Source organism: Anomaloglossus baeobatrachus, chromosome 6 (genome assembly GCF_048569485.1).
Source record: "Anomaloglossus baeobatrachus isolate aAnoBae1 chromosome 6, aAnoBae1.hap1, whole genome shotgun sequence".
NCBI lineage: Eukaryota > Metazoa > Chordata > Amphibia > Anura > Aromobatidae > Anomaloglossus > Anomaloglossus baeobatrachus.
Genome location: NC_134358.1, coordinates 389,835,525 through 389,848,386, shown reverse-complemented (window position 1 = coordinate 389,848,386; position 12,862 = coordinate 389,835,525). Strand labels below are relative to the sequence as shown.

The 12,862-nt window shown below is 40.8% G+C and overlaps 1 protein-coding gene across 4 annotated transcripts in view; it reads right to left on the bottom strand.

Moving 5' to 3' along the window:
• Positions 1-12,862, bottom strand: part of BBS9 (Bardet-Biedl syndrome 9) — a 704,556-nt gene that overhangs the window by 643,298 nt on the left and 48,396 nt on the right. For all 4 annotated transcript variants that reach the window (XM_075315101.1, XM_075315104.1, XM_075315105.1 and 1 more), the window contains 2 exons: positions 3,419-3,541; positions 286-436 (listed from right to left, as the gene is read on the bottom strand). In XM_075315101.1, the coding sequence (XP_075171216.1) occupies positions 286-436; positions 3,419-3,530 (263 nt within the window). In that variant the 5' untranslated portion in view covers positions 3,531-3,541. The remainder of the gene's footprint in view (positions 1-285; positions 437-3,418; positions 3,542-12,862) is intronic.

The window sequence follows — 12,862 nt, the reverse complement described above, 5'->3', positions numbered from 1 at the left end:
CCAATAATCCATCACTTACAGATATATACCTTCCATGGCACTTAATGGAGACTACATTTATACCAGAGTGGTGATTGTTTTTCAAAAAACTCCCCAATGCACTTGTAGTGCTAGGAAAAACCAACGGACAAAAAACATACTGCTGTGCAATTGTAAACTAGTCAGCCGACATCACCACGAAAAGAATACATATGTAAGCATCACAAGGAGGGTTCAGTAATAAAGAAACATCTCAACTCTAGCAGAATGACCGATAAGAGGATCAGGCTTAAACATCATACTTACGAAACAAACTTTCCCACTTCTACTTGAAGAACTGGATCGCGTAGCTGAACCTCAAGTAGCAAATCTTCAGCCTGGACACCATCCCCGGCTTTCGCAGGATGAGGAGAAAAAATGCGAAGGAATCCGCTGTAGCTACCAACAATGATTTTGTCTGGAGAAACAAAAAAGTTGACACAAAAGTAATGTAGCCCTGTGAGCAAATGAATAATAAGATGACACCAGCACCATACACTAGTAAAAGATTCAAGGTAGGAAAGATAGGTCCAGATTTCTGTTCCTTTCATAATTCAAAATATTAATATTAGTTCTTTATTTAAATATGGTTTCTTCCAGTTAGAAAAAGTGTGAACTCTGCAGACGATCAGTGGCCACCAATTGGCTGTAGGGGTAAGACATCCCTGCTGGATATTTATGCCAAAAGGTTGGTGGTGGATGCAGCGGTAAGTACGATACAGAAGAGCAGAGGGTAGCGCCAGAAAGAGAGGATAGGTTTGTTTGTTTGTTTTTTCATGTTCCTGGGCCTATTAAGCGATACTTGTCGAGAAAACCCAAAAATCTATTTTCTACAACTCAATGATTGTGACTTTGTTGTGGGAAATGTATGACATTAATTTTAAAGTGATAATGTTATAAAGACCAATAGGTCAATCAAACAATATAAGTCAGAGCTGGACATTTTAGCAACTCAAACATAATAATCTCTAAAGGATGTAATTTCCACCAAATCCTTCTTCTTTAGGGATCACTTTAAAAATGAAATAATACAGCTGCTTACAAATGAAATCTTAAAAATAATGCTATTATTGAAAATGCTTTAGTAAATTCTGGGTACAGTCATGGCCAAAGGTTTTGAGACTGACACATATTTTAGTTTTTACAAAGTTTGCTGCTTCAGTAGCAATCTTTTACGGCTCATTCAGACATCTATTGGGTGGTTTATATGTATGATTTTTTTCCTCAAACCAAGTGGTCCACTCAAAAGAAAAGAGAGACTTGTTTGATATTGATCTGAGTCTTAAATCAAAGTTGTCAATATAAGTCTATGGATTTGCTTAAAAAAACAGATATCCCTCAGATGCCATCCATGCAAAGTCATTTTTTCACAGACTGCTTGATAGAAGTTTGAAAAACCTCTATCAGGTTTTTTTTTTTCATCCGAGAAATATCGATAACATTCTGACAGTAAAAAGGAAGAGAGATGAGGCCAGCATCCAAAATGCAAAAAAATCATGATGCTTCTTCAAATACTCTACATCAAATGTATGCAAAGACTCAATAATTCCAGTGTTGACCCTGATCTTTCAAGACTTCTGTAATTTGCTCTAACATGCTGAATATCAGGTTCTGGGCCAAATTCTAACTGATGGCACTCAATCTTTGACTAATCTGTGCTTAGACTTTACCACTATTACTGTGTTTTTGTTTGTCTGGCCACTTTTGACGACTGACAATAGGATTGAGATCTGGGAAGTTTCCTGGTCATGGATTCAAGTTGATTTTCTACTAAGAAACTTTGTTATTACTCATCATCAAATTGCTATTGGACTATTGGGAGAAGTCCCTTTTGTAGGTTGTTTAGATATTCCTTATACATGGGAGGGTTCTTAGCCAAAATTGTGAATGAACCCAGTCCTTGGGTAAAAAGCAACACTATCCATGACTGTTCTCGGGATACCTTACTATTGGAAGGACACAGGACTCATGGTAGTGCTCACCTACCCTTCTTTGAACAAATATTCTTCTAGAATTCCCATGAAGGAAGTGTCAACTGAGAAAATAACTTTACCCCAGTCCTCTGCAGTCCAACCTCTGTACCTCCGAGTCTGTATTTTGGATTTTATTGATGAAATGCTGAAGAATATACACAGCGTTTACTCCGCTGTGATAATCTGCAGCATAAATTGATGTGCGGTACATTCAAATCAGCAGCGAAGATTAATTTACATGTCATATATTTACCACAGAATGTGGCGAAAAGTTCTTAACATCTCATCCACAATCCTGGGACTATATACTATATATCTAACATACGTGGATAAATACTACATTCTGTGAACATCTCTCAGACACTGGCTGGTGTTAACATTATATCTGCAGTCTATTAACAGAAGAAAGGCTGTAATAAACAAAGAGCCCCCATATATTGGAGTGGTGATCCTTGGTATTTTTAATAAATCATGTATGGCACAATAAAGATGAATGAATTCCTCATTTTGTGATTTAAAATTATATTCCAATCTGGTTCATATGTGCCATATTATTAGGATATTCCAACCTGATTCATATGTGCCATATTATTAGGATATTCCAACCTGATTTATATGTGCCATATTATTAGGATATTCCAACCTGATTTATATGTGCCATATTATTAGGATATTCCAACCTGATTTATATGTGCCATATTATTAGGATTTTCCAATCTGGTTCACACGTGTCATATTATTAGGATATTCAAATCTGGCTCATTTGTGACATATTATTAGGATATTCCAATCCGGTTCATATGTGCCAAATTATGAGGCTATTCCAATCTGGTTCACATGTGTCATATTATTAGGATTTTCCAATCTGGTTCACACGTGTCATATTATTAGGATATTCAAATCTGGCTCATTTGTGACATATTAGGATATTCCAATCTGGCTCATTTGTGTCATATTATTAGGATATTCCAATCTGGTTCATATGTGCCATATTATTAGGATATTCCAATCTGGTTAAAACTGTATGTGTCATATTATTAGGATATTCCAATCTGGTTCATATGCATATTATTAGGATATTCCATATTATTAGGATATAACACAAACGTATAATAGTTGCTGATCCCAAAAATGGAACGTGTATTTTTCTTAAGAACAGGGCTATGACGTGCACCATAGTCATTGGATAGGTGGTGAGAGTTTAAAGTTATTTTTATGGGATTTCCAACCACATCGTCATCAAAAACAAAGTCTTATCGGGACTCGTTCTCTAAAAATGTTGATCCCACAGGTGGGAACTAGATGTACTAAACATTTATGTTGTATCCAATGAATATGACACAAATGTGCTAGATGGTAATACCGTTTAAATATAAATGAAGCATAATTCTTTGCGATGCAACAGAATATTCTAGTAACACTATTACCTTGTCCTGAACCACTGTTGTCAACATCGGCTATGGACAGACAACCTTGGTCAAATTCTTCAACCTCTCCCAGTGTGGCGGACCACCAATCGCGGGCTTTAAAAAGTGACATACCTATAGACCCTATAAATGAGAGGACAGCAAACTGGTTAAGAGAGATAACGGAGGACAATGACTGTAACAAGTATGTGATATAAATGATAATCATATGTGGAATAAAGTACCATATACCTAGGACATAAATAACAAATGACTAATCGGCATAATCACAAGGAAACTTTGAAAAAAGATCCACAAAGTCTATGGAAGACAAACATTAAATACATTTAAAGGGTTTTATAAAAGTGTGTGACAGCTCAGCAACAGGATGAGCAAGGGCCAAAGCACACTTGTACTGTAACTGTGTGTGGTAGTGACAGAAAAAAAAATGGCAAAATATTGCTGTAGAGATAGTAATATACATACATCACTGCTATAGGGTATAATTACATGCACCGAAAAACATGCAATAAACCACTAAAATAATTGATTACTGACATATAAATGCACATACAGTTGAAACCAGAAGTTTACATACACTATTTGAAAGTAATCAAAATGCCTTAAAATAGTCTCTCTCTCACTCTTTTCCCTCTCTCTTTTTCTCTCTCTCTCTCTTTTACTCTCTCTCTCTTTCTCACTCTCTCAGTCTCTCTCTCTTGGTCTTTCTCTCTCTCAGTCTCTCTCTCAGTCTCTCTCTCTCTCTTTCTCACTCTCTCAGTCTCTCTCTCAGTCTCTCTCTCAGTCTCTCTCTCAGTCTCTCTCTCAGTCTCTCTCTCAGTCTCCCTCTCAGTCTCTCTCTCAGTCTCTCTCTCTCTCTCAGTCTCTCTCTCAGTCTCTCTCTCTCTGTCTCTCTCTCTCAGTCTCTCTCTCTTTCTCACTCTCTTGGTCTCTCTCTCTCAGTCTCTCTCTCTCTCTTTCTCACTCTCTCAGTCTCTCTCTCAGTCTCTCTCTCAGTCTCTCTCTCAGTCTCACTCTCAGTCTCACTCTCAGTCTCACTCTCAGTCTCACTCTCAGTCTCACTCTCTCAGTCTCTCTCTCAGTCTCTCTCTTTCTCACTCTCTCAGTCTCTCTCTCTTTCTCACTCTCTTGGTCTCAAATTCAAATTCAAATTCAAATTCAAATATGCTTTATTGGCAGGACCAAAATACAATTAGTGTTGCCAAAGCAAGAGAAATACAGTAAGTGTGGTGGGAGGGGATCAGGGTTATGGGGAGTTGGGGGGCACAATTTGGGCTCTGACAGTCCATTTAGGGGTCTTAGGTTCCCCTCAGCTTATGACATGTGGTGACATATTGGGCGGCGATCTCCACCATTGATTCCTCTTCCCCCAGTAGGAAGCGGAGTTTCATGTCCTCATCCATGGATGGAAAGCCCGGGCTATGGGTGGTAAATTTCTGGAAGTGGGAGCCCCTCACTGCTGAGTATTTGTCACAGTGCAGTAGGAAATGCGTCTCGTCCTCCAGAGCCCCCTGCTGGCAGTGCTGGCACAGTCTGTTCTCTCGCGGCTTGTATGTCTGTCGGTGCCGCCCTGTTTCCACCTCTAGGCTGTGGGCACTCAGTCTGTACAGGCTCAGGGTCTGCCTGTCTTTGGGGTGGCGTAGCCTTTCCAGATATGGGGCCAGAGTGTAGTCCCTCCGCAGTGACCGGTAGATGGTGAGTTTCTGGGAGTTCTCTAATTCACTCTTCCAGTCCTCTATGTATTGCATCTTGCAGCTCTCTGAGATCTCTTTTATTTGGGCTTTTGTCAGGGGGTGTTGCTGACTTTGGCTGGACTGGCTGCCGGGGTTCCTGCCTTGCTCTGGGCTCCGGCTCAGCAGGGCTTTATGATGGTAGGAGCTGGGGTTGCTGTTCTGTGTGTGTGCCTGGTGTGATAGCGCCCTCTTGTGTATAGTGAACCATAAGGGGAATCGGCCCAGCTCTGCCCTACAGGCTATGTTTGAGGTGCTGCGATGGACTTGGAGGAGATATTTACAGAACTCCATGTGGAAGACTTCGGTAGGGCTGGAATCCCACTTTGTGTGGTCTGGGTAGGTCACTGGGCCCCATACCTCGCTGCCATATAGCAGTATAGGGGTGATGACGCTGTCAAATATCTTGAGCCAGACTCTCACAGGTGGTTTGAGGTGGTACAGTTGTCTTCTGATGGCGTAGAAGGTTCTGCATGCTTTTCCTTTCAGGGCTTCTGCTGCTTGCTTGAGGCTCCCGTTATTGCTTAGCTCCAGACCGAGGTAGGTGTAGCTGCTGGTGTTCTCCAGCGTGGAGCCATTTAATGTGAAGGAGGGAGTGTTTATTTTGTTCTGGTTCCTCTTCTGAAACACCATGACTTTGGTCTTCTTTTGGTTGATGGGAAGCGCCCATGTGGTGCTGAATGTTTCCAGTACTGCCAGGCTATCTTGGAGGCCTCTTTCAGTTGGGGAGAGTAGCAGGAGGTCATCTGCGTACAGCAGGAACTTCACCTCTCGGTCATGCAGACTGAGGCCTGGAGTGGGGGAGGACTCTAGAGCTGTTGCTAGTCCATTTATATAGATGTTGAATAGAGTTGGACTCAGGCTGCAGCCCTGTCTGACCCCACGGCCCTGTCGGAAGAAAGCCGTCCTCTTTCCGTTCACCTTCACGCTGCACCGGTTCTCAGTGTATGAGCTCTTGATCACGTCGTAGGTCCTGCCACCTATTCCGCTCTCCAGGAGTTTCAGGAACAGGCCTGGATGCCACACTGAGTCAAAGGCCTTTTTGAAGTCCACGAAACATGCAAATATTTTCCCCTGTTTTTTGTCGTGGACGTGGGTCTTGATGAGGCTTTGCAGGGTGTAAATGTGGTCCGTGGTGCGGTGGTTTGGCATGAACCCAGCTTGGCTTCTGCTGAGGACGTCACCCTGGGTGAGGAAGGCGATAATCCTTTTATTAATGATGCTGTTAAACAGTTTTCCCAGAATGCTGTTGACACAGATCCCTCTGTAGTTTGCTGGGTCATATCGGTCTCCATCCTTGTAGATGGGCGTTATGAGACCTTGATTCCAGCTTTGAGGGAAGTAGCCGGCACTCAGGACGTGGGTGAATAGTTTAGCCAGTGCTGCATGAATATCTGGGGAACTGTATTTGATCATCTCTGGCAGGATGCCGTCACTGCCCGCGGCCTTCTTAGATTTTAGCAGTTTGATTCTGTCTTTTATTTCCAGCATCTCTCTCTCTCAGTTTCTCTCTCAGTCTCTCTCTCTCTCAGTCTCTCTCTCTTTCTCACTCTCTTGGTCTCTCTCTCAGTCTCTCTCTCTCAGTCTCTCTCTCAGTCTCTCTCTCTCAGTCTCTCTCTCAGTCTCTCTCTCAGTCTCTCTCTCAGTCTCTCTCTCTCTTTCTCACTCTCTCTTTCTCACTCTCTCTTTCTCACTCTCTCAGTCTCTCTCTCAGTCTCTCTCTCAGTCTCTCTCTGTCTCTCTCTCTCTCTTTCTCACTCTCTCAGTCTCTCTCTCTCAGTCTCTCTCTCTTTCTCACTCTCTTGGTCTCTCTCTCTCAGTTTCTCTCTCAGTCTCTCTCTCTCTCTCTCTCTCTTGGTCTGTCTCTCTCTCAGTCTCTCTCTCTCTCAGTCTCTCTCTCTCTCAGTCTCTCTCTCTATCATTCCTAACTGACCTAAAAAGGGAAAGTTTTATTCTCATTTCATGTCAGATAGTGAGAAAAATACGCATATGTGTCTTTTTAGATAGTGTATGTAAACTTCTGGTTTCAACTGTATGCATATATGACTAGCAGTATAGGTACGAATTTATCTGGTACATGCAGAGAGGGATTATATGTACCACATATGTGATTTCATTAATGTAATGCAAAACTTGTCTAATATACAGTACAGACCAAACGTTTGGACACACCTTCGCATTCAAAGAGTTTTCTTTATTTTCATGACTCTGAAAATTGTAGATTCACATTGAAGGCATCAAAACTATGAATTAACACATGTGGAATGAAATACTTAACAAAAAAGTGTGAAACAATTGAAAATATGTCTTATATTCTAGGTTCTTCAAAGTAGCCACCTTTTGCTTTGATTACTGCTTTGCACACTCTTGGCATTCTCTTGATGAGCTTCAAAAGGTAGTCACCGGAAATGGTCTTCCAACAGTCTTGAAGGGGTTCCCAGAGATGCTTAGCACTTGTTGGCCCTTTTGCCTTCACTCTGCGATCCATCTCACCCCAAACCACCTCGATTGGGTTCCGGTCTGGTGACTGTGGAGGCCAGGTCATCTGGCATAGCACTCCATCACTCTCCTTCTTAGTCAAATAGCCCTTACACAGCCTGGAGGTGTGTTTGGGGACATTGTCCTGTTGAAAAATAAATGATGGTCCAACTAAGCGCAAACCGGATGGAATAGCATGCCGCTGTAAAATGCTGTGGTAGCCATGCTGGTTCAGCATGCCTTCAATTTTGAATAAATCCCCAACAGTGTCACCAGCAAAGCACCCCCACACCATCACACCTCCTCCTCCATGATTCACGGTGGGAAACAGGCATGTAGAGTCCATCTGTTCACCTTTTCTGCATCGCACAAAGACACGGTGGTTGGATCCAAAGATATCAAATTTGGACTCATCAAACCAAAGCACAGATTTCCACTGGTCTAATGTCCATTCCTTGTGTTCTTTAGCCCAAACAAGTCTCTTCTGCTTGTTGCCTGTCCTTCGCAGTGGTTTCCTAGCAGCTATTTTACCATGAAGGCTTGCTACACCAAGTCTCCTCTTAACAGTTTTTCTAGAGATGTGTCTGCTGCTAGAACTCCGTGTGGCATTGACCTGGTCTCTAATCTGAGCTGCTGTTAACCTGTGATTTCTGAGGCTGGTGACTCGGATAAACCTATCCTTCGCAGCAGAGGTGACTCTTGGTCTTCCTTTCCTGGGGCGGTCCTCATGTAAGCTAGTTTCTTTGTAGCGTTTGATGGTTTTTGCCACTGCACTTGGGGACACTTCCTAAGTTTTCCCAATTTTTCGAACTGATTGACCTTCATTTCTTAAAGTAACGATGGCACACTTGTTTTTATTTACTTAGCTGCTTTTTTCTTGCCATAATACAAATTCTAACAGTCTATTCAGTAGGACTATCAACTGTGTATCCACCAGACTTCTGCACAACATAACTGATGCTCCCAACCCCATTTATAAGGCAAGAAATCCCAATTATTAAACCTGACAGGGCACACCTGTGAAGTGAAAACCATTTCCGGTGACTACCTCTTAAAGCTCATCAAGAGAATGCCAAGAGTGTGCAAAGCAGTAATTAAAACAAAAGGTGGCTACGTTAAAGAACCTAGAATATAAGACATTTTCAGTTGTTTCCCAATTTTTTGTTAAGTATTTCATTCCACATGTGTTAATTCATAGTTTTGATGCCTTCAATGTGAATCTACAGTTTTCAGAGTCATGAAAATAAAGAAAACTCTTTGAATGAGAAGGTGTGTCCAAACTTTTGGTCTGTACTGTATATGCTTTGGTATGCTCCAAACAGGAGACTGCAGATCCATCTGAACTGTACAGCCATTATTGTCTGTTTTTGGGCATTTACATCAGATAATCTGTGGATGAACGCAATAGTAGCCCCTTTATATATTGAGTGGGTACATTGACCTACCAGAGTGCCTGAGGTCATCAATTTTCTATTACAGTGAGGGCTTATCTGTGCCCTTTGGAATGCTTTGTGGAACCCGTTTATTACAGGTGGATGCATGTAATCTGGTATACATGCAAGTACTTCCTGACCACTTGTAGTGGTAGAATGATGTCTACTCAGACCAACTGTTGGTAGCGGGTCCTCTGAATATACCATTTTGGAGATTCAGGTCCATATATTTGCCCTGAAGTGCTAGTGAGGATATTATCGCACAGGGAGAAAATTGGATATTGTAATTAAAGAGGAACTACAAGTAGTCATATGACCATGTGAAGTTGAAACTGAAACGAACAGAAGATATAAACCAAATCTCCATGAACCAGATAATCAACTTTTATTATCAGAGTTAAATTTGAGCTGGATTTATGCAGAAAGTGGCTGACATTGGACACATCTTTCTAGTGGACATATGTGACAATATTGACAAAATTACCCATCATCTAACCCCTGATGAACCTCGTCTATTATCGAGGGGAAATGCGTCGGGTTTTTTCATTTGTGGGTTGAAAACTTCATTTGGAGTGTATATTTTTTACTTCAATGCAAGAATGAATGTGTATCAATAGGTTTCAGAGATATGGATGAACTGATACTAAGCAATATCTTAAAACAATAGAAATCAGTTCTATACTATACTTTAGGCTGATAGGACATTGAACGTGTTACACAAAGGTCCTAAGGACAGAGAAGCCCTGTCTGGGATTTATTAAATCGATAGCAGGGGAACATTGCCCCTCCCCTGGAATTTGAAGCAGTACTCAAATTTTACTTATTTCGCTGTGTGGAGTCTTTGTTTGTTTGATAATGTTATGGTTAATATTTTATATTAAGTTTGATTATCATTTAAGCAATTTATATATCTATATATCTTTGATAATTTTGTACTTTTATATTAGCTTCATAAGTGTTATTCATAAAAGCAATAACACAGGGTGTACTCTTTGTTATAAGGATGCTTTTGTCTCAAATGTCTTTGTTAATGAAGGTCCAGAAAACTGGACAGAACTAGATTTTTAGGAATGCAGCAGGATCCATAATTTACGATTTTGTTATTTTCAACTTTCATTCCATTTTTGGTCATGTACTAAGCCGTCCCCTTTTCTTTTGTGGTGTTAATAAACTACTGTCTGGGCATCTGAGATTCAGACAAAGCCTGGTACACGGATATTAACTGTGTGTTCGTGTGTTTGTCTCCGATGCATCGCTATTAATTGGACCAACACTGGCAGATCTGGAGATCACTTTGTATCTCACCCTAAATTAGCTCTCCCAAGAAAGTGGTTTCCACGACAGAACATGGTGCAAAAACCTGGGATGGTTAACTGGACCTCTCTGTGACCCGACTACAAAGACCTTCCCAGGAACCACTGAACAAAATCCGCGGTGAGTAACCCATTGTGTTACAAATGTTTCAGTGCTTTCTGGAGGTCCGAGACGGGTACGTAGTGGTCCAACAAGACCATTCTTATCAAACCTCTGCCAGTGTTTGGATTTTGTGTGTATGATTGAAATAATAGAGATATGCCATCTGTGATCTGTTATATGTATCAATGTGTTTTTAAATGTGCGAATGATTGTTGAAGGAAATTGAATGAAGAGTATATCATCTCAGCAGTTGAAAGATTATATGTTGTCCTGTGTTTTCTATATGACTGTTATCTCTGGAATTATATTTTAAGCTATGAGGATCCTTTAATGTGGGACTGATTGATGTTTGAGTGACGGATGTATTGTAAAAATCTGATAAACCATTGTGCTGGTGTTTATGTTCTCTTCAATTTGCATTTAAGATGGGAATTGGCTTAATAGGAGGTGTAGTTTGTAATCATCCAGTTTATCCAGACAAAGAAACATATAGCCATTAGCCAGAGAGGGAAAACTTATTGAAGATTTTATTTTTGGAGCTGCGCCCTCTACAGGACAAGAAAGGGAACTTGTTTGAGTAGTTGAAATCTGATATGCTCTGGTCTGGATACACAGTCTCTTTTGTGTTTGATGTAATCTGTTTGAGTCAGAGGTAGATGGAGATTTTGTAGGAAATTAGCTTAGTCTCCCATGATATATTATATTGAGAAGTAGAAGTAATCCCAATAACTGTTGGTAGTAGAGTTTATGAATTGTTATTTGTTTGGTTCTGTATCAGAATTGTACGGGTACAGAGGGCTGGTAACCTGATGCTTCCTAGAAATTCTTCTCTTGCGAGAACAGTGGTTCTGGGAGTAGAAATCCTTCTCTTGCGAGCAAATTGGTGCTGGGAGAAGAGTAGAGTCTTCTGCGGTTAAGACTCTATGGCCCATTTCAGTTCTACGGTTAACTGCGGGCATTGAAGTTGCAGTCAGAGGACTGGCAGCTATAGGATGTAATCAGCCTCAGAGGTACCACCCATGTCCCTACAAAGGGTATGGAAGAAAGACGAAAAGGGAATGAAGCAATGGATTGATGCAAAATGTTATTGGAATTTTTTTGTTTTGGGAGATGTTTTTTTTCTGCAAATGTGAAGACTGTTTGAAAGATAAAAACAAACAGGTTAGAATGTGGTAAAGTATCCAAGCGTCTCTCACTGAGTGACCATAAATCAGATTAAACCATTCATGGTGGTGTATATGTAATCTGTGATAGTATAAAGGCCCAGGGAACGCTGCAGTCTCTATAACTGATGTAAAACCTGTGCTGCCTCCCCCCTTCAGCACCCCTGCCATATGCAGGATCATTGGGATAGACCTGCAGACACTGTGGCCAACACAGTCCCTCTGGAGCTAATATTGCGTGTCCTGTGTTTCCCCATGCCCAGGCATATTGTCCTTGCTACCTAGATCCTGAATCTCCTGTAAAATTACCCTTACATTTAGAACATATCTCCAGGGTATTCAGGAGGTATATCTGGCCACATAGGAAAACCTAATCTTGGTAACTTTCCAGAGAATGGAGTTTAACAGAGGATTAGACACTGGTTTTAGGCAGAATAAGCGACAAGATTTGTTGCAGATTGTAGCATAGGACCATACTCAGTTTTGGGTATGAACATAATGATAAGATTCATGGACTATTGCTGCGGTGTGTTATAAATGCCCATAGACTTGCAGTCCAGGGCACTGTACCAGTCTCCCAAAGTGGAGCAATATGAAATGGATGTATTTGAGGGAAATATCCCCTGGGTAGCTGAACTAGAAAGGAAAGCGTTAATTTGGCCCCCCTGCAGCCAAGTAGAAGAAAAGGGAGGGGTAGAGGGGGAATCCACCACAAGAAGGAGATAAGAGACTAAACTACAGGAATACACAAAAGAGTGAAGAAAAAAAAAAATAGCCTATATGTAACCATTATAGAGGAGAAATAACACAATAATGTTTATTGATAACAAGTAAAATGGTGCAGTGGGTACAACCGAGAAAGGGCAGCATCACAACAATCAAAATATGTAAAAGGAATATTTATAATGTTGGATTATAATGGAATGTTTATAATGATGACCACAAGCAGCAATGTGAATAGACCCATATTGACCTATAATGATACAAAAAACAGTATGCGTTATAAAAAGTAACATGCTGCGTGTGTATGTAAGGCAATGAGTTTATAGAACAGGATGGAATGATGGTGAAGTATATTACAGCAGCAATGTATGAAGAACCATACAAAAGTAAATGGTGTAAATGTAAGGTGCTAAAAAAAAAAAAAATGAGAAAATGTGCAAGCAGTAGCAATGGTAAATGTGTCAGCTAAAAAGACTGAAGGTATGTCATCCATGCTGCATA